The sequence below is a fragment of the Miniopterus natalensis genome, chromosome 4, assembly GCF_054644295.1.
Source record: "Miniopterus natalensis isolate mMinNat1 chromosome 4, mMinNat1.hap1, whole genome shotgun sequence".
NCBI classification, from domain to species: domain Eukaryota; kingdom Metazoa; phylum Chordata; class Mammalia; order Chiroptera; family Miniopteridae; genus Miniopterus; species Miniopterus natalensis.
The window spans coordinates 76,252,182-76,273,915 of NC_142084.1; the positions used below are offsets into that span (position 1 = coordinate 76,252,182).

Sequence of the window (21,734 nt, forward strand, 5' to 3'; positions counted from 1 at the left end):
ATGTCAGGCCCTGTATCTCTTGATTCCGTGCATCCGTCATGCTAGAAAACTCAAACTGGGCTACAAGTTGAATGAATTTTAGGTGTTTTCAAAATCTGCAATCTAATCATGGTGCCAGCCCTGCATTGCAGAGAAATCTTAGTGTGCGATTCCAGCTTGACTCCTGCAAACAAAGTCACTACCAATCGGCTTTCGTTGTCTCCGCCCGGGGACGGGAGGAAGGAAGCCCCCAGGGCGGTCCCCGGGCAGCCCGGGGGGGGGGGGGGGGGGGGGGGGGCCGGCGCCCGGGCGCTGTCCGCGGTGCTGCCGGCGCCATAGCGAGCCCGAGCCCGGGCGCCTTACCTTCTGCCCCCGCGGAAGCTGCGGACGTCCCCCGAGCGTTAAGCCACACAGAGCGTCCGACCCCACTTTTCACAGAACCCCCGCCCCGGCCCACCCGTCCTCTTTGTTCCCTGCCCGAAGCCTTCAGGCCGCTCCTTTCTCAGCGTCTTTTTGTCTTTTTCTTCTAGTCCCAACTCGCTCCCGGAGGTCTGCTTTAAGGCGAAGATGGGGGAAGGGAAGGGAGGCGCGGGGAGGGGGGAGGGGAGGCCGTTGGGGGAGGGGAGAAGGGGAGCCCGGCAAGGAAAAGGTCCAGGAGGAAAGGGCTCGGAGGAGGGCAGGGAGAGTGGGGCTAAGGGAGGCTAGAAGTGGGAGGGCGAGGAGATGCCCAGGAGCAGGAAAAGTGATGACGCATGGAAAATGGGTAACGGGAAAAGTAGCGGAGAAAAGGCAACAGAAGAGAAGGCCGTGGGGTTCGGCGCGCAGAGAGCTAGGGGAGAAGCAAGGTGGCCAGGGGGTGGGGAGAAAAGCTGCCCGACCCGCGGGGAACGAAAAGACAAAGGAAGGGCGTGGGCGGATCCTGGCGCCCGGGGTGAGAAATGCAACCCGAAAGTGGAGAGAGACGGAGAGAGGGGCTTGGGGGGGGCAAGTGGTCTAGGAGTAAAGGAGAACCGGGGCAGGGGCCAGGGCCGAGGCTGCAAAGTCGGGGTGCGGGGTGGCGGGGGCCCACGTGGGGCCGGGCGCTGAATCACCGCTGGGCCGGCCGTACCCCCTTCCTCCCCACCCCCCTCGGCCCGGCACCCGCAGTCCCCGCCCCCTCGGCCGCCGCCTCCGCGGGGCGGGGCCCCAGCCCGGGACCCGCCGCCGGGGCTATAAATGGGCTGCGCCGAGGCCGGCAGCCGCTGTGACAGCCACACACCCCGAGGCCTCCGCCATGAGCTACACGCTGGACTCGCTGGGCAACCCGTCCGTCTACCGGCGGGTCACCGAGACCCGCTCGGGCTTCAGCCGCCTGAGCGGCTCCCCGTCGAGCGGCTTCCGCTCGCAGTCGTGGTCGCGGAGCTCGCCCAGCACCGTGTCGTCCTCGTACAAGCGCAGCGCGCTCGGGCCGCGCCTCGCCTACAGCGCCGCCGTGCTCAGCTCGGCCGAGAGCAGCCTCGACTTCAGCCAATCGTCGTCCCTGCTCAACGGCGTCTCGGCGGCGGGCGGCGACTACAAGCTGTCCCGCTCCAACGAGAAGGAGCAGCTGCAGGGCCTCAACGACCGCTTCGCCGGCTACATCGAGAAGGTGCACTACCTGGAGCAGCAGAACAAGGAGATCGAGGCGGAGATCCAGGCGCTGCGGCAGAAGCAAGCCTCGCACGCCCAGCTGGGCGACGCGTACGACCAGGAGATCCGCGAGCTGCGCGCCACCCTCGAGATGGTGAACCACGAGAAGGCTCAGGTACAGCTGGACTCGGACCACCTGGAGGAGGACATCCACCGGCTCAAGGAGCGCTTCGAGGAGGAAGCGCGGCTGCGCGACGACACCGAGGCGGCCATCCGAGCGCTGCGCAAAGACATCGAGGAGGCGTCGCTGGTGAAGGTGGAGCTGGACAAGAAGGTGCAGTCCCTGCAGGACGAGGTGGCCTTCCTACGGAGCAATCACGAGGAAGAGGTGGCCGACCTGCTGGCCCAGATCCAGGCGTCGCACATCACCGTGGAGCGCAAAGACTACCTGAAGACGGACATCTCGTCGGCGCTGAAGGAAATCCGCTCCCAGCTCGAGTGCCACTCCGACCAGAACATGCACCAGGCAGAAGAGTGGTTTAAGTGCCGCTACGCCAAGCTCACCGAGGCGGCCGAGCAGAACAAGGAGGCCATCCGCTCCGCCAAGGAAGAGATTGCCGAGTACCGGCGCCAGCTGCAGTCCAAGAGCATCGAGCTCGAGTCGGTGCGCGGCACCAAGGAGTCCCTGGAGCGGCAGCTCAGCGACATCGAGGAGCGCCACAACCACGACCTCAGCAGCTACCAGGTAGAAACCGAGGCTGCGCCGCCCGCCTGCGCCAGCGCCAGCGCCGCGCGCCCCCGACCCTCAGGCGCGCGCCCCGGCGCCTGCTCCGCAGCGCTCCCTGGTGACTGCGGGCCAGGGCTCGGGAGCGCGACGCACGCCCGAGTTAGACGCGCAAAGCGCCCTCGCCCCTACCCAGCACCCCCACCCTCCTCCCCGGCTCGCCCTCTCCAGCTTCTAAGGGCCCTGACCTTTTTTCCAAACGCGCTTCTTGTCCCCGGGAGTTCTAGTGTTTGCATGCTTGCGCATTTCAAGTAGGAAGTTTGCCTTCGGGTAGACAGAGCAGCAACTTTCAGACGGCTCCTGCGGAAACGCGTGTATTCTCCGCTTTTCCAGCCGCAAGCGGAGGAACTCTCAAAATTAGCTTCAGCCCAAAGGGCTCAGATGGGCAGGGCCAGGTCAGGCGTGCGGTTTCCCCACGCACTTTTGTTTCCTGCCGAGATGCGTTCTAGATCCCCTGGGCTCAGCGAATGGTGTGCTCAGGAAATGCCTTATTGACCCTAGTTTGTATATTTAAGAATCCCTTACATTTTGTTAACAGGGGGAAGGGGGCTGGGTGCAATATTCGAGGGGTAGCGAGTGGTTTGCGAAAGAAATTGCCGTTTGGGCGGGGGAGTCGATGAAGACCCTCTGTCTGTTTCAGGACACCATCCAGCAGTTGGAGAATGAGCTTCGGGGCACCAAGTGGGAGATGGCTCGTCATTTGCGAGAGTACCAGGATCTCCTCAACGTGAAGATGGCCCTGGATATCGAGATCGCCGCGTACAGGTACGGGGCTGCTGCGGACGTGACCGAAATGCCGCACTGCGGAGGCTGTTCCCACAGCGCCTCCTCACTCCCGCGTAGCCAGCAGGTTTCAGAGGCTTCAGTCAGCGCCTGTTTTCCTTTCTCATTAGGAAGAAATTATTCGAAAGAATGGCAAATGTGCTTCTACCGCTTTTTATGCAGCTTTCAAAGAGGAAGCATTAGTTGAAATTGTTATGAATTACGCGAGGGGGTTGGGGAGGAGCTCAGGTAAATTTAAATGCTTAGGCTTAAACTTTTTACTTTCGTGAAAAAGTGTTTTCCGAATGTCTGAAGGAAAAACGGAGTTTGAGGATTTAATATTTCATCTGTGGCTTCGGCTTCTCAATTTGACAATGTCAAGGACAAACACCCAGACATTCAATTTCTCTGTTTCTCTGTTACAGCTTACTATTGCCATCGTCTGGCTGAGAATAGACATAGATTGAGATATTAGAATATATATGTGCATATATAGCTATATAGATAATTTAGATGTATTATGTTTTACCTTAGACTGTATAATATAGATTATATGTCTATATATAGGTCATGTATGATATGTATCCACATATATTTAGATCTAGAGATATAAATCTCTAGATCTAAATCTTAATGTAAGTAGATTTACATCTATAGATGTCGATATACAGCCAGAGAGAGAGAGGAGATTATAGGTCTACTAACTGATGTCACCTTGCTGTTGACTAAGTTCACAGGACAAAATAATTGACTAAACAGTTTTTCTACCACCCATAAGGTCATTATAATTTTATAAGAATAAAGTGAACTCACAGAGTTATCCTACTTTTCACGAAAGCTGAATAATTGAAAAGCCCTTTATGATTAACATTGCAGATCAATTTATAACTTGATACACCCATATTAGCACCTAGCTGTTTATAGGTAGAGATAGAGATAGGTTTGGATATGGGTGTATAAAGAGCCTGAGTTCTGATATATGCTCAATACATTTTTTAACATTTTATTTGCTGAAGGAAATTTAGTGTATATACATCCCGAAAGTTCCAATTCTCAGGAAGATCACTCAGGTTTTTTTGGCCACTACAGAGCTTTTCAATATACTCATGTGGCACCAAAGGGACTGACGCAGCAAGGGGGACTTGCTGACTGGCGCAGCGAGGGGGACTTGCTGGCTGGGCCTGATGAATGGGCCATTGGCAGTGGTTAGTTACTGCAGCAGGGGCTAGGCTAAGTGTCCCCAGAGTTATCTGTCACGGAATATGACACAATATACCAGTGAAATGATAATAAGATATGACGCCACCTTGATGGAATCCTTGATGGGATTCTGCTTATTCAAAGGTACCTACTGCATCCCCCGTTATGTGATGAAGCCCAGGAGGCCCCATGAGGTTTTAACTCCGTCTTGTCTTCCTTGATGATCTCCTTAGGAAACTCCTGGAAGGCGAAGAGACCAGGTTTAGCACCTTTTCAGGAAGCATCGCAGGGCCGCTGTACACACACCGACAGCCCTCGGTCACCATATCCAGTAAGATTCAGAAAACCAAGGTAGAGGCTCCCAAGCTGAAGGTGCAGCACAAATTCGTGGAGGAGATCATAGAGGAGACCAAAGTGGAAGACGAGAAGTCGGAGATGGAAGAGGCCCTGACGGCCATTGCCGAGGAGCTGGCAGTTTCCAGGCAGGCAGGGAAGGAGGAAGAGCCCCGGGAAGCCGAGGCGGCGGCGGCCACCACGAAGTCTCCAGAGAAGGGCACGGCGCCTGCCCTGGAAGGGGAGGAAGGCGGAGAGCAGGAGGAAGAAGAGGAGGAGGAGGAGGAGGAGGGGGCCAAGTCAGACCAAGCCGAGGAAGGGGGATCCGAGAAGGAAGGTTCCAGCGAGAAAGAGGAGGGTGAGCATGAAGGGGAGACTGAGGAGGAAGGCGAAGGAGAGGAAGCTGAGACTAAGGAAGAGAAGCCAAGCGAGGGGAAGAGGGAGGGCGTGGTGGCCAAGGTGGACACGCCCGAGAAGGCCAAGTCCCCCGTGCCAAAGTCGCCAGTGGAAGAGGGGAGGCCAAAGGCATCCCCAGGAGCTGGGAAAGGCGAGCAGATAGAGGAGGCAGGGCAGGTGCAGGGGGCAAAGAAAGCAGCAGCCACGGAGGCCGCCAAGGAGACGAAGGCCGAGAGCAAGGACGGCACGCTGCAGGCCGCGCCGGAGAAGAAGGCGGCGTCCCCAGGCAAGGAAGAGGCCACGCGGGAGGTGGTGACCATCACCAAGGCCGTCAAGGTGAGCGTGGAGACGGGCGCCAAGGAGGAGAGGCCTCAGCAGCCCCAGGAGAGAGCCGAAGAGGAGGGGGGGAGCGAGGAGGAAGGCGGGGACGCAGGGGCACAGGCGTCCAGGAAGGAAGACATAGCCATCAACGGGGAGGTGGCAGGGGAGGCGCCGGGGCAGGAGCCCCAGGAGAAGGGCAGCCAGGGAGAAGACATGGGCGTTGTCACCAACGGGCTAGACCTGAGCCCAGCAGATGAGAAGAAGGCGGGTGACAAGAGTGAGGGGAAAGTGGTGGTGACCAAAAAGATAGAAAAAATCACCGAAGGGGGAGACGGTGCTACCAAATACATCACTAAATCTGTCACTGTCACTCAAAAGGTCGAAGAGCATGAGGAGACCTTTGAGGAGAAGCTAGTGTCTACTAAAAAGGTAGAGAAGGTCACTTCACACGCCATAGTGAAGGAAATGGCCCAGAACGACTGATAACTTGAGGCCGTTCAAAAGGTTAAGCCATATGACAATTTCAAAATGCATGTGATTGACAGCTTCAGCGTAGAACGGGTTCTCCCATGGGGGCTCCAGACATTGTATTTTACCTTGTGCAATATGAGGGAACTGCATGCAAGCTCAGGTCGCTCCCTCCTCCGTCTTTTGGGGGGTTCAAATGCATGATATTGTATGTACCCGGGGAATCGGCCAATTTCCTAAGCTGCCGGAAGGGGGGCACTCAGAGGGGGGATGTCTTGAGATGTATTATGCAAAGAACCAACTGAGCCAAAAATAAATGAAACACAGAACTCTCCTAGCCTTAAGAAAGCTATATATGAATAATTATGTTTACCTCACTGGTGCATTTAAAATGGACTTTCTTTCATGGGAGAACCTCGTTGACATGCACAGTCTGCAACCTCTCGTTGATTGATGTTAAACGTCACAGCAGTACTTGCTCAATAAAGGTCATACTGGAAACATAGTCGATGGCTTGGTGTTAAAGTCATTTCAAAGGGAAATCTTCACTACCTGACCCTTTCTTTCCTAGGAGTACATTATTTGGGAGATTATAGGCAACCTGTATTTCTTTTCAGTATTTCCCTGAGAGTGAATTCTGGGAAAACATAATCACTGAAAGCATTTTCAGGTGTCAGAATCTTTACTTAGCCTAACCTTCGTCCCAAAATTTCAAAATCATGTTTTTTGGAATAAAAAAACACATCAGGTCAAAAGGTAAAGATGGTGGGATAGAAGTCTTCAGTCTCCAGGTGTTTCCATCACAAGCCAAAACACGGAGAACTTCAAGGTAAGAGGGACATATAAAGGAGTCGTTACACAAAGGGCCTTGTGGCATTTATAACAATGTCCAGAAGAAGCAAGATTGAAACCATAATATGAGTACTAACAAAAAATATCCAGGCTCAGATGTTTGGTTCTGATACACACACACACGCACACGCACACGCACACCAGCAGCACTGATTCTTTTTTTTATTTTTATTGATTTTAGAGAAAGAGAGGAATGGGGGAGAGAGAGACATGGATTTGCTGTTCCACTTATTTATGCATTCATTGGTTCATTCTTGTATGTGCCCAGACCCAAGACCAAACCCATAGCTTGGTGTATCGGGATGATGCTATAAACAACTGAGCTACCCAACCAGATTCTTGATATGGTTGATGGAGATTTATACTTTAAGTATTTTATCAATTGGGAAAATAATGTCAAAAATAAATAAAATACCTCACTTAGAAAGAAAAAAATAGATTTTCTGATATTAGCACTCTAAGTGCTTTTAAAAAAAATTTTTTTGAAGCCTGATCTTGACCAAGGAAATAATGCAGATCCCTTTTCAACGTATATCTGTTCTAGACCTTGAAAACTACTAATTTATTAATACATTATTTGTTCCAAGTTCATATTTTTTTCCTTATCAATAGGATTACTCTAGTAATATAATCCTGGATATTCTTCTTAATGGCTTTTTAAAAAAACTTTTGTTTCTAAATATACCCAGGAAGCTCGTTGCTAATGTCAATATTTGTAATATTCTCCCAACCTTCAGCCAGTTGCCCACCCTCATCACTTTTGATATCTGCATATCACTTGTACTTACGTTTTATGTTACAATACTAATTTTTATGAAGCAATAATATCCATGACAACCAAGGTGAAACATGATTTTTAATTATCATCAGCAAAAACTTACTCTAGCTATGTAGAATTAAAAAGTTACAAGGAGAATACGTATTGGAAGAATACAGGATAGCTCTCAGGATGGAGGGGTGACTCAAAGAGGCAGATGTTGGGAAAGACCTACCGGGACAGCCCCAGACACTGGGGTAGCAAGAAGCAGCGTGCGGTCGAGGGGCTCACTGAGCTCAACACTTTGAATCACTTCCTTGGAAGTTCTGAAGCAGAGCATACACTTGCTCGACACCTGGGCCAGCAAAGGAAGAAGCCCTCTGACTGCCAGTCCCGCTCAGACTAACACCAAGGATGCAGCAGTATCTCCCCACAGAAAAAACTGGGAACTGTTATCTGAAGTGGAAGCAGGAGCTGGATCTATATGATAAGTTAGTTGAATTTTTAAATACCTACTAATAATATGTAGCCATTACTATAAAAATACTCATCTGTCTACTACTAAAATCATCTCATTTACCAGTGCCAGCTGCTGAGTTTTCAGAGTTTAGAAACCCCTTCGAGTAGTATATATTATTTAAAAATGACAGGATCAATCAGCAGCAGCCCCCCCCCCCAAGGTCAGCACTAGAGACTTGTTCCTTTAGCTCCTAACTCTGTTTTCAACCATCTCACCTTTTTTCCATGAAAGAAAGAATCTAATAATACTTCTACTGTTTTTACTTCTTGCAATATAATAGAACAACCTATCTTTGATAGGCCATGCAGGCATTTATAAATGCATCAAATCACTTGGTTGATTCATTAACTTAAATATTTATTGTAGGCTTGGGCCTGGGAATACAATGATCTTTTCTTCTGGAATTCATTAATTGTGTTGTCAATGCAAACTGTTATAATACTGTGTAAAGATGGAGCAATTTGAAATTCATATTTCCAAATATATTCAGTGACAGAGAGAAACTATATTTAAAGCTAAGCACAAACCTGCAAGTGTTTAGGAAACTAGAACACCTTTTCTCTGACTACCATCAGCCCCTGGCTATGATGACATTAAGCCTTTGAAAAATACAATCTACATTTCCAGTAGATTGCCTTAGAGATGTTATTTCATTTTAAATATTGTAAGAAGTACCAAAGCTAATTAGTTCTCAGTTTTTAAACATAAGAAAATTGAAGCACAGAACATTTAAAAGAAAATAAAATAATAAAATAAAGTAAAATAAAATAAAATAAATAAAATAAAATAAAAAAATAAAATAAAATAAAATAAAATAAAATAAAATAAAATAAAATAAAATAAAATAAAATAAAATAAAAAACTTTCTCTGGGTCACACAACTAGTAGATAATACAGTCGGGATTTAACCCAGACTTCCCAGCTCTAAAGCATGTACTTTTAACCCCATATAACTACACTGCCCCTCAAACCCATGCACTGTGGCCCTCTCACTTTATAAGGAGGGTCTGCTGTGTTCCCTTCCTCCTCTCCAGGCTACGAGAAGTAAAACAGAGTTATGCCACGAGTCTCTCATTTAATATGCTTACAACTCTCTTCACATGTTAAAAATTATGCAATGGCACTGTCTGAACCATAGAAAGAATAAAATACCCAGACACAAAATAAGTGATTTCTTCTACTACAATAGCTTGCGATGTACAGAAATGCAGCAAACGCTTTTCTCATGGTAACTTTAATAATCAATGGGAAAGAAAAGTTATTTTGGGCACACTGCCTTCTATTGCCAATCAGTGTAGTAAAACATTGGGATATTCGTTTCCACAACAAATAGGTTGGTTGTTCCAGTTTGGCTCAAGTTATTTTTTCCTGGTGGTTTATGTAACTTGCTTGAAGGGAAACAGAAACTATTTCAAGTGAATTATTTTGATTAAATCTATACAAGATTTGCCCACTTCCAGGGCTCCTCGGAAGTGTAGAGCTTTGGCAAAAGCACTGGATTTGAGTCCAAGTTCCAAGTCTCAGGTCTATAGACAGTAAAAGTGTGTGTCTTAGGTCCATTATATTATTCCTCAAAGCTCCTGCTATAGACTGAATGTTTGTCTTCCTCAGATTCATATATTAAATCTTAATGCCAAATGTGATGGTATTTGGACTTTGGGTCTTTAAGAGGTGCTTAGGTTTTGAGGGTGGGGCCCTCATGAATGAGGTTACTGCCCTCAAAAAGGAGACCCCAGAGAGCTCCCTTGCCCCTTCCACCAGGTAAAGACACTGAGAAGATAGCCACCTATGAACCAGAAAGTGGGCTCTCACCAGACACTGAATCGTGGTACCTTGATCTTGGACTTCCACCCTTCAGAACTGTGATAAATAAATGTGTGTTGTTAATAAGCCACCCAGTCTATGGTATTTTGTTACAGCAGCCCAAACTCTCTAAGAAAGCTTCCACTTTCTTATCTGTAAAATAGGAGTGTTAACACACTCTTCAAAGGGCAATTAGACACGTTTGGGCAGTTCTAATAAAGCATGCCTTGAACATAACACGTTAGATGTTTGGAGAAATTTGGATATGTCTCTTCCACATCCCACACACTGTAATCTGTTACTATCATAGCTTGAGGTGCAGTTTCCTTCGCTGGGCGTTATTGTCCAGCTTAATGGCCATGCGCCTGTGAACGCAGTTACCCATGTCTACCCATTGAGTTCGCTCCTGTGGCATTTAGAATGAGCATTATAAATGGAATCAAATCATGTGTCATGACACTTGGAGAGCAGATATCCAGCTCCACTCTTCATCAGCTGCCCATGAAATAGCCACCAATGTTTATAAAGTTTATCACTTTCTCACTGACAATTAGAAGACTGCTTCGCCCTAGATTCTTTGTGAGAAATTGCTTTTCATTCTCAGGAAGACACATGGATCTCAATACCCTCATTAAGGGATGCAAAAAATAAGGCCGAGAAAGAAGCGAAAGAGATCTTCCAAAGTACCTACCTCCTCCTTGAACTGGTGGACAGAAGGGAACTCTTACTGGAGAGAGAAGAAAAACTTGTCAAAGAACAGGAATAGTTAATAATGCTAAAGATTTGTGCCTCACCCACATTGACATTCTCTGAAAACTTGAAATTTCTTTCCATTTCCATCCTTTTGCATGGCACTGGTCAGGCAGAGCCTTGGTTTCATATTATCTACTTGGTTCTTCTACCAGCTCTTCGCAGACAACCACAACAACCTAGGAAGCACAATGTATCTTTTAAGAATGCACATTTTGGTGTGTGATCAGTCTCTGTTTTTAATCTTAGTTCCAAACTTTTTAGCTGAGTTACTAAGTCAGGAGCCAGTCAGGAGAAAGAAAACATAAAAACATTCTAGGGTTTTCAAACAGAATGGAATTTAATGGAGGGAAATGTCATGACAAAGTTAAGGAAAATTGCGAAGCCAAAAGGAAATGCCCAAGAGGCAAATGAGGCATGGCTGAGTGTTTATGCCCCAAAAGCCAGAAAGCCAGGAGATATGTTGAAGAAGAACCATATCAAAGATAGCTAGCTGGTCACATCCATCTTTATGGCAATGACAATAATTAAAACACCTAAAATTTGTATATTTCTTTACAGTTTAGAAAGTAGCTTCAGATACATCATCCTGCTTAAGCGTCACAATATGTAGAAGAGATATTGTGATTTCAATTTGCAGAAATGGAAGTTCAGAGAAACAGTTTATCTACATGAGAGGAAAGTCATGCGTTACTGAAACTTTTTAAAAAGAAAAAATATTCTAATTTTTAAATTCTAAGTGTAACATATAGTCATTGTTGAATATTGTTGGCATTGTAGAATATTCACCCATGTCCCCACTATCTTAGATAATAATTATATTGCAGCATATTTCCAACTTTTTCTATGCATGAATTTGATATGGCTGTGACCATTCTGAAAATATCATTTAGCGACTCACTTTTTTGGTAACAACATATTATAAATGTTTTCCCACTTTATTTCAAGGCCATCACCATGATGAGGTATAACATGGGCGCTATGGACACTTGGCATTTTTTATATTGCATCATCTTTCTGCAAACAGCTCCCCCTTGTCTATGATTACCATAATCCATTTACTCTGCTTGATTCAGTAGCTTCAAAACCAGAAAACTACAGCCCCAAGCCATTGACATTATGAAAATAAATATATTGGGTTGACAATAATAATCTTTATTATTATTATTATTATTACCCTTTGCCCTTTCTTGAAGATCAAACTACCAAAGCATAATCAACAGATGCTGTTGAGCACCCAGTTCATGCAGGAGCCATGTCAGCTATAGGACCCAATGAGTTAATATCTGATTCTTCCCACTTAAATCTGAGTCAGTGGAAGCAATCTGTGGGGAGGTTGCTTTTGGTTTAAAAGTTGGCATTAGGCAAAGGTCATGATGTAGGCGAGATAGGCTTGAGAAAAAAATTCAGAACGGAAAACGGTCCAAGAGACCAAGGAAGGATCAGAAGAGGCAGGAATTGTACCATCACTAAAGAAGGAAGCCTGAAGGGAAAGAACCGGCAATGGAATTTGGTGGGAGAAGCAGGATCTTACTGATAGTCAAAAGTACACTCATCCCTGTGTGGCCTCAGGCATGTCCCTTCACAGATTTTCAGAATCCTGAGGCTGGAAGGGATACTATTCTCATCATAGTTACGTTTGCTGCATATTTATTGTCAAGAACCAGGCTAAATGCATTTCATGGGTTATCTTATTAAATTTCATTGTCATATAAATAGAAGGTGAAAAAATCTCTCCTAACATAAGAAAATGGAGGTAAGGGGAAATTATGTCATTTATCCAATGTCTCAGAACCAGTGTCAGAGACAAAAATCATACCAGTTCTCTCTGACACATGCTCTTGACCCTACACATCTAGTTTAGTCCAACTCCTGTGATCCTTAGGTCCATTTAATAACAATCTGCCAATATTGGAAAACCTCCAGTGATGGGGTCTACTGTCTCCCAAGGCAGACCTTTGAACAGCTCTGAATTCATTAACTCGTTCACCCATCCAGCAAGTATTTTTAAGCGCAAATAATTTATGGGACAGTCCCTGGGAATGCAGCAGTGAACAAACTCAGTTCCCATCTTTATGGAGTTTACATTCCTGTTGGAGAAAGAAAGGAAAAAACAAAAGAGAAAATATAAAGGATTCAGAGAGTGATAACCGCTTTGCAGAAAAATAGAGTAAGGAAGGTAGGAAGCGCTGGGTGGGGAGAAAGGAGTTGTTATTTCCTGTAGGGTACTTAAGGATGGCCTCTGTAATAAATATATGAGGTATTTTATATATACGCAGGTATCTATGAGAGATACACAGATACATGAGAGAGAATCCATTCCAGATGGAAAGAACAGCGAGTACAAAGGCTCTAAGGCAAACCCTTCTTCAACATGTTTGTAGAAACACAAGGCGAGCGTGGTGGGAAGAGAATGGACTAGAGGGAGGTAAGGCTCAGAAAGAGGTGGGATCTGATCAAGGAGGCCCTTATAGGCCACAGGAAGTGGAAAGCTTTGGAGGGTTTTGAGTCAAAGAGTAGCACAGATGTATCTAGAAAAAAATCACTCTCACTACTATGTTGAGCATAGGTTGGACCGGAGGAGTTAAAGACAAGAGGCCCAGTTAGGAAGCTATTGTAATAATCGGGGCATGAGATTTGGGTGCCTAGAACCCAAAAGGCAGCACTGTTGATGGTGAGAAGTGCTAGGCCTCTGGCCATAGTCTGAGAGTAAAATCCCTGAGATTTGCTGATGGAGAACTGTAGAGAGTAGGAGGCAAGAGAAATCAAAGATCACTCCAGAGCGCTTGGTCTGAGAATCAGGAGAGATGGAGTTTCCATCTATTAATCTCTGGGCAAGACCTTAGAAGAGGGCAGGTTCAAGGATGGCGTGGGGAAATGGGACATTGGCTTTGCCATGGGAAATTGCCTGCCCATGAGACATTAAGGTGGAGATGGCATCTCAAGGGAAACCAATTGTCATAAACCCTATGCTCTTATTTTACCTGTAAAATATGTGGCTGCATGTTCTCCTAGCTCTCAGCATTGTGGGAAAAGGTAAAACACACCATTGAATTTTTATAATCGTTGCAATGACAAACTCAACTGCGAAGAATGAAAGGAAGGCACAGATGGGGAATTTGTCCCCATATGGATAGTGGGATGGGGACAGAGGAGAAACAAGCCTGATCACATAGATGAAAAGCGAATGTGTGGACTTGAAGGGCGTAATGTGGCCGCGGAGATGATGACACACTTCAGCTGCTTGCGATCTCCATGGGATTACTCAAGTCTTTCAAAGCAATTTTCTTACTCTGATGTTTCACAATCAAGTACTTCCTGGCTGGAAAGATCTGCTTTTATTCCTTAGGAGTAACGATTGATAATTTGCTTGCTCTAGAGCAGTGATTTTCAACATTTTTAATCTTGTGGCAAACAAAAACTAAAATTCTGCAGCACAATGAAAAATAATTTTTTGCCAATCTGATAAAAAAAAGGTATGATTTTGATTGATTTACAAATAATAATAATAATAATTACCTACTCTTTTTGCTCCAAAGTGACTTTTTTAAAAATCAGGTGCCTATACTTGTACATAAAGATTTCTGGTACCAAGACTTAACCAACCAGATGCAGCCTTATTATGCAACATGGCCAATAAGATGCACCTCCGTTATATGACCTATATATTTATGGTTCAAGACAGGGCATTCACATTGGATGGCTATTGTTGTGTTGGCTGTTGTCATTTTTTATTTGACACCGTAAAGGAAAAGAGATCAGTGCCCCTGAGTAAATAGTCAGGTATTGCATGTTTTAAAATTTTTTGTGGCTCACCGGTTGAAAATTGCTGCTCTAGGTGGAAGCATCTGACTCTTATTTCATGGTCCTCTAGCCTTATGCTTCAAATCGATGTCCTACATGGGTGTCTTGGGAGAAGGGGACTATTACAACAGACAGAGCTCTGGACTCCGTGTTGCTGGAGTGACAGCTCATCCCACCAAGATGACAGCAGTGCATGGCTGTCATCAGATTGCTCTCCACGCTGGAATGGCAGCTTCCCCTCTTCTAGGGGAAAGAGCACAATGTGAATTCTCGAGATATAAAGACAGGTTTACTCCATTAGTTCACCAAAACTGAAAGCTAGGCAGTTAAATTCAGCTGGCTTATTTCAAAGGCAAGTATATTAAGAGGAAGAAAATTTCAAGTGGTTTCTCAAGCTGTGCATTTTTTTTTACATGAACAATTTATTGTTGATCTAAAAAGCAAAAGACGACGGATGAGGTTCACAGTGCTTGGAGCTTCCCTGATGCAGTCACTTCCTTCCAAAGCAATGGGGGACCCCTGATAGAACTATTTTATGTGTTAGCTATTAAATCTTCAGTAATAAAGCTGAAAATCCCAGAAAAGGGGGAAGAAAAGGAGAGACGGAAAAAGAATTCCATGGTGAATGATACTGACCTGTCCACAGTTGGACCACTGCTGCTGTAACTGAACACGGGCCATCGAAATCTGGGCCATCGAAGTAGAACAGAAATAATAATATTATTCCTGAGGAGGCAGTACTATGTAACGCAGGTAAAATACCTGGAGTCTTAGAATTTACTTCCAACTCTGCTACAATCAACTACATCACGTCTGGCAAGTTCCTGTACCCTCTGAATCTCAGGGGCCTTGTATATAAAATAAACGATTTCTTAGCTAGCTTCTGGCTTTGGAATTCCATCACCCTACATTTTGCAGTCACAGAGACCTTTCTTATAAGGGCTTAGAGGATTGCAGCGGAGAACTTCAAGGCACTAGCAAGGTTTGTGTGTCAAGCACTGAACTTCAGACACACACATCTGACCACCGCCTCAAGTAGACGACAAAACCTACCCTTGGTGTTGCCCTGGCTCCAAAGCCTGTTGCATCTTCAATCTCCCCCATTTTACTAAAGGAGAACTTCACTCTCCCCATTTCTCAGATTAAAAACTTTGGAGTCATCCTTGACTCCACCCATTCTCCCACATCCAGGCTTTCAGCAAATTCCATCAGCTCTACCTTCAAAATATATGCAAACTCTACTCCCCCCCCCCCCCCAGCGTAATCAGCCAAGAACAAATCCTGGTCACCACCCACACACCTTATGTCAATAACCTCCACACTTGCCACCTTCAGTTATTCTCAACACAACAGCCAGAGTTATTCTTTACAACCCAAGTCCCACGAGCCCGGGCTCTGCTGGGAGCCCATTAACCACCAGGTAAAACTGAAAAGTCCTCCCAGGTCCGCAGGACCCCGTCCTCAGCCACCCACCGCCTCTCTGACCTCCACTTCGCACCCGGTCCTTTTTGTTCCGGCCAAACCAGCCTCTTCATTCGTATTCCAACCTTCCAAGGGTGCCCCCTCCTCACGGCCCCTGGATTGGACCTTACCCATTCATTGTCTGCATGGTTTCCCCCCTCACTTGTTTCAGGTCTCTGCCCAAATGTTACCTTAACGGAGAAATCTTCGCCTCCCAATTAACATCAAATTGCATACTCCTGACCAAGGCGGCCGGGCTGGGCCCCTTGCTGAGGAATCAACGCGAGGCCAGTGCAGGCCGGCCTGGGGCTGCGCTGCCCCCTCCCCCTCCCCTCCCCCTCCCCTCCCCTCCCCCTCCCTCTCTTCTCTCCAGCTACCACCCCCACCAGGGCATCGCCACAGCCTCAGAGTCCGGCTTCTTCGCTTTAAAACCGAACACAGCGCTGCTTGGTCTCCAGGCCAGGCCTCGGGGGGGGGGGGGGGGGGCACTGCTTAGACTGACTGCGGGTGCCCCCTTCCCTTTTCCAGCCTGGTCTCCAGCGCCCACCCCGGCCCTGGCTGAGACGCCTCTAGGCTTGCAGAAAAGCCCTACAGCGACCTTAGTTTCCTGGAGAGGACCGCCCCCCCCCCCCCCCGCCCAGCGCGCGCCCCCTCTTTCCGCGGCCAGGACAGGAGCCCAGAGCCGCGCGCGCTGCGCCCCCGACGAGGGCTCCGCGCGGCGCCTGCCCGGGGACGGCGAGGGCGCAACGCTGCGCGTTCCGGGGCGCGGCGACCCCGAGAAAGATCCCGCGAAGGGAGGATTCCGGGCGCCTGCCCCTTTTCCTTCTGCGCTCGCTCCCCAAATTACTGGGCTTCCGGGGGAAAGTGTGTGTCACCCCACCTGCTCTAGTATTTTAAGTCTTGGAACTTGGCCCTTTGCGGGGCTGGTGTCTTAATCGCCACGGAATTTGCAATCGCCGCGTTCTGGATTTTGCAAAGACCGCTGGGGGGTGAGGGGGCTGGTGCTGGGGGGGGGGGGGGAGGCGCTGTCCGACGCGGGGGGCCCGAGGGCTGAGCGTGAGCAGGGCTTTCCCTTCCCAGGAAGCACCCTCGGGCTCCGCCTACTCCCCGCCGCCCACCCCGCGCTCTCCGCCGCTCCCGGTCGGACGGAGAGGGAAAGACAAGGGCTCGGAGCTGCGGCGCGGCCGGGGCGGGGCGGCGCCGAGCGCGCGGAAACCCGGGGGCGCCTGTCGGTGGAGTCGCTGCTGTGGGGAAAGAAAAGAAACGTGGCAGCAGCCGTTTCTAGAGCGTTTTTGGTATTTCAAAGACTTTCCTCTCAGCTCATTAGATTCGCACAGGTTTGGGGGGCTTGTTGTTTAAATTACACGAAATTAGGACGATCCCTCTCCCCGGCGTCACCCTCCGCACCGCCCAGCGCGCTCGGCCCTTTGGAAACCCCGCAGAGGCGCGCGCGGGCCTGGATCCCGGGGCAAGAAGCGCGGGCCGGGGGTGGCCGCTCTCAGACCTGGAGACAGACGCCTTCATCTACAAACAGAGCTTCGTCTCCTCAGGAAATGCGCTCTGGGGTGGGTGAAAGGAAACACTTTTCTCTACTCGTTTTGCTTAAATTCTTCCCGAGTTTGAGCCACGCGTTGTTTGGTCAGCGGGCCGGGGGCGGGCGCAGGGCTGCCCCTCTCCACCAGCACGGGGCCCGTCCCGCCCCCTCTCCGAGCTACCAAGCTGGGGACAGGGTGTCCAGCGCCCCCCAAGCACGCCCAGGGTGACTGCTCTGCCTGAGGAGCGGCCATGTGTTTGAGGGCGCTGGGTCACCCCAGGAAAAGCGCCCGGGCGCTGCAGAAGCTGGAAGCAGCCTCCGCGCCCTGGTGCCTGGGGGCTGACTGCCGCGCTGGGCCGGGGGGCGGGAAAAAGCGTTTCCAGAAGCGCTGCTTGTTTTCTAACGTCCACTGTTCCGGCGGGGCTGGGAGGAGGCCCGAGCTTGAACAGAGGGCAAATCGGGCACGCTGGGTCCCGGGTCGTTTCTCCATCTCAGGTGCTCCTGGCAAGTCACGAAAGTGTCCCTCCGGAGGCTTGGCTCTCGCCCTCGGGTGGCTCCCCCCTGACACTTTCTTCTCCCACTAAGTGCGTGGGGAAGGGGGCGCTTTCATTCCCACTGAGCCGCCCTCCCATCTCACACTTCTGACACCAGAATTTCCGTTTGAAACTGTGTGAATCATTGGTGGCTTACAGGTGAGGTTTTCTGCCACACATCCTCGTGTGTGTGTGTGTGTGTGTGTGTGTGTGTGTGTGTGTGTGTGTGTGTGTGTGTACCTCTGCAGTAAAAAGCCAGGGTTCTCCTGTAAATAAACTGTTAGAAACAACCAACAGAGTCAGAACGAGCAGGTCGTTCCTTCCTCTCAGAGATGACTAAGTAAAACACACCCAGGTTTTTAACACAAGGTTTCTGTTTTTAACAGTGGGCTAGATACAGAGTCAAAGGGGCGATTAGTTTTGCCGCATCCAAGCAGCCCTGCCAGTTTTTCTTTTAATGGTTACATCAGGAAATGGCCTATACTACACATGAAATTATGAGGACGTGGGGTGGTTATAGATTGAAAGAATGGTATTTATCTACTAACAAAGGGACCGATGGCCACCAATACACAAATGAAAATGTCTTTAATAGCTACAAGAAACTCGATCCTCATGTACAGCCTCTCAGGTATGTTTATAAAGGTGCTACTTGGAATCAGCATAGCTTTTGTTTATGAGAAGTTTCCCACTTAAATTCACGTGTGCACTCTATCAGAACCTAAGGTATTAAAAAAATCTAAGGTGTCAACTGTGATGGGACTGACCACATCACAAAGCAGTAAACACTTTTATTTTTCTCTCACAACTTACTGTAAGTGATATACTAGCTGCTACAATATTTATCCCAATTAATAAAATAATTCATCTTGAATTAATGCAGGAAAACTAAGGTCTTGAAGTATAGCTGTCAAGCTTTATAGGAAAAAAATGGGGATTTATATCAGGAGATATTAAAATGTACATAATACCCTTTGAACATGTAATTCTATTAGAGGAGTTACTAAAGACATACTTCCATAGAAGGACAAACACGAAGCTATCCATGGATAAAGATATTCATTGCCAAACTGTTTATAATTGTCATGAACATTTTAAAACTTACATTGGGACACCTAAAAGCAAGCGTGAGTACACTGGTTAGAACAAGGAATATATTTGAAGCTGGAATTGTTTCAGAATCTCTTCAACAGATAATTGTTGTTCATAAGAAAATAAAATAAAAAAGAATCACATGCTCACTATCTTCTGGTAGTCACCAGTGATCTTCGCCTTTTGATATGTATGTCCTTTTGTAGTTTCCTCTCACACTGAATCAGCCAGGCTGGTCTCTGTGACCAAGAGAATACAGTGGTGATGATGCTGTGTGACTTTCAAGGCTAGGTCATAAATGACATTGCAACTTCTGCTTTGGTTTTTTGGAGGCCTTGCTCTGGGGAAGGCCAGCCGCCATGTTGTAAGGATCCTCAAGCAGCTCCGTGGAAAGGCCCATATGGTGAATAAACTGCCATCCAAGGAGGTGAGCCACCTTGAAAGTAGATTCTGCAGGGCTAGTCAAGCCTTTAGATAACAGTAACTTCAGCCAACATCTGACTGCAACCTCATCACAGACCCAGAGCCAGACCATTCCAACTGAGCCACTCACAAATTTCTGATCTGCAGAAACTAAGAAACAATGAGTGATTGGGTCGTTTTATGTCACTAAGCTTTGGAGTGATTTGTTATGTAACAATCAAAGACTAATACATACTGCATATTAATTTGTTGAAATATTATGTAGTTATCAAAAATAAGATACTGTTTACAACTTTCCCTCTTCACGAATTTACTCTGTTAGTAAAAAAAAAATGACCTCAAAGTCCTGGCCGGTGTGTCTTAGTGTTTAGAGCATCCGCCTATGCACAGAAGGGTCTCAGGTTCGATTCCCAGTCAAGGGCATGTACCTGGGTTGCAGATTCCATCCCTGGTCCCAGTTGGGGTGCATGTGGGAGGCAGCCAATCAATGTGTCTCTCTCACATGGATGTTTCTCTCTCTCCTTCTCCTCCCTCCCTCCCACTCTCCCTAAAAATTGTAACCAGATAGAAGAATAAAACCATGGGAACCAACATCCTGAAACTGGATAATCCTTGAATAGAAACTTTAAATTCAGCTCTGTTTATAAAACTGGCTCCTGCCTTCCAACAGCTTAAAATGAAACAAAGGGATTAAGATATAGACATAAATAATCAAAAGGCTTAAAGAAAAGCTGGGGCATCCCAAGTAACTACAAAGGAACATCGTGAATGTAAATATACCCCTTGAATGATACAAGGACTGTTGTAAAAATTCCAATTGTGTGAAAACTCCCAGGCCAATATCGCAACACATACCTGTGAAAATAAGCTTTGATTTCATGAAGACACCACCCAAGGTGGACTGCAAAGGAGACAGTGGGCTGTTCCAGTGAAGGGCATGGACTGCAACAAACTATCTGTGTGACCTTGGTCAAGTTACCTAGCCTTAATTCCTCATCTATAAAATGGAGGTGATAGTCATACTGGACCGATAGCAGTGTTATAAGAGAGGAATTGATGCGTTAATACACTTAGATCAGTACCTGGGACATAGCAACTATTCTGACAGCACTAGAATTTTCGTGTGGGGGAAAAATGAACCAAGTTAGTTGCTTATCAATGTTCTGCTAGGAATGAAACTTGACACTAAGTTTAATAATTCCCTTTAAGTGATGGATTTTCGTGTGAACGTAATAGTTATATGCGTGTTTCCCATTCAACCATTTACTCTCAGCTTGTAAAAGATTTTTAGATTTTGAATCGTGAATCTAGAAAGGATCTGAGACATCAACTGCTGAACCCTTTATGTAGCCAAGACGGTCAAAGTCAGAGTGGGCGTCCAGGCCAAAGTGGTAGGGGTGGGAGCGGGAATGGCTGTGCTCCATAACACACAATGCTAGAACCCAGGAGAGACACTTGAATCTTTGCTCTCTGCTCCTTCCACAAGGTATTGACTGGACTGCAACTGATTATTGACTACTCTTGGCTTTCTAGTCATCTCAAAGGCATTTTCATCTACCAAGAATTTTTAATTCAATCAATACTTATTGTGCTCTCCTATGGTAGGAACTGTGCTAGACGCTAGCTAGGGGTTAGATTGTGAGCATGAGTCAGACTGCCATACTTCTGAAGATCACACGATAGCAGGGGACGCAGACATTTATCAGCCGATCATAAAAATAGACGCTGATTGCAGGTGTGTAAAAATCTACAAAGTCTACACGATCTTGGGGACATATTTAATAGAAGAATTTGGCCCAGTCAGGAAAGGCTTCCCCAAGAGAATGACAATTAAGCCTAAATATGGGCAAGGTTGAGGGAAGGAAAGAATAACCGAGTGCTCCTGACAGATAAATCAGCACAAACCCTGTGGTTGGTGAGAGAGCAGAGGGCCAGGGTGCAGGAGCTGCGGAGGTGAGGGGAACAAATGCACGTAGGAGGGGGTCAGAGAAGTAGTTCAGGGTCAGGGTATGGCAGGCCTTGAATATCACCTTAAAGAATTTAGTTTTTTATTAAAATAAATGGGAAACTATTGGTGGGGATGGCATGGTCAAAATTTTCTTTTCAAAAGATTATCTTACTGTAGAGTGCTGATTGAAAGAGGCCAAGCCGAGGGAGAAATTTAGATGGATTCAGGATATGTAGGCAGTAGAGTCAATAGAACCCTGCTACACAAAGGAACTGGAGGACAGAGGTCATGATGTCACGCCCAGCCTCTGGTTTGCAGAATTGGATGACTGGGGACTAGTGTCATCAACTGGAAATACTGAAAGAGAACTGGAGCTTAGGAGGGAGCAGAAGGAAGAGGGGTAGTA

At 47.2% G+C, this 21,734-nt stretch overlaps 1 protein-coding gene across 1 annotated transcript; it reads left to right on the forward strand.

Annotated features, from left to right (window-relative positions):
* Positions 1-1,252: 1,252 nt before the first annotated feature.
* NEFM (neurofilament medium chain) lies at positions 1,253-6,356 on the forward strand. The gene is made up of 3 exons (XM_016214182.2): positions 1,253-2,332; positions 3,012-3,136; positions 4,567-6,356. Exons 1-3 carry the CDS (start codon positions 1,253-1,255, stop codon positions 5,864-5,866), a joined length of 2,505 nt encoding a protein of 834 aa, XP_016069668.2. The 3' UTR covers positions 5,867-6,356.
* Positions 6,357-21,734: the final 15,378 nt, after the last annotated feature.

Bases quoted from the DNA above. Each gene is read 5' to 3' on its own strand.
- NEFM (XM_016214182.2), top strand. From the start codon at position 1,253: ATGAGCTACACGCTGGACTCGCTGGGCAACCCGTCCGTCTACCGGCGG. The intron at 2,333-3,011 runs GTAGAAACCGAG...TGTCTGTTTCAG, and splicing joins ACGACCTCAGCAGCTACCAG to GACACCATCCAGCAGTTGGA. The intron at 3,137-4,566 runs GTACGGGGCTGC...TGATCTCCTTAG, and splicing joins ATCGAGATCGCCGCGTACAG to GAAACTCCTGGAAGGCGAAG.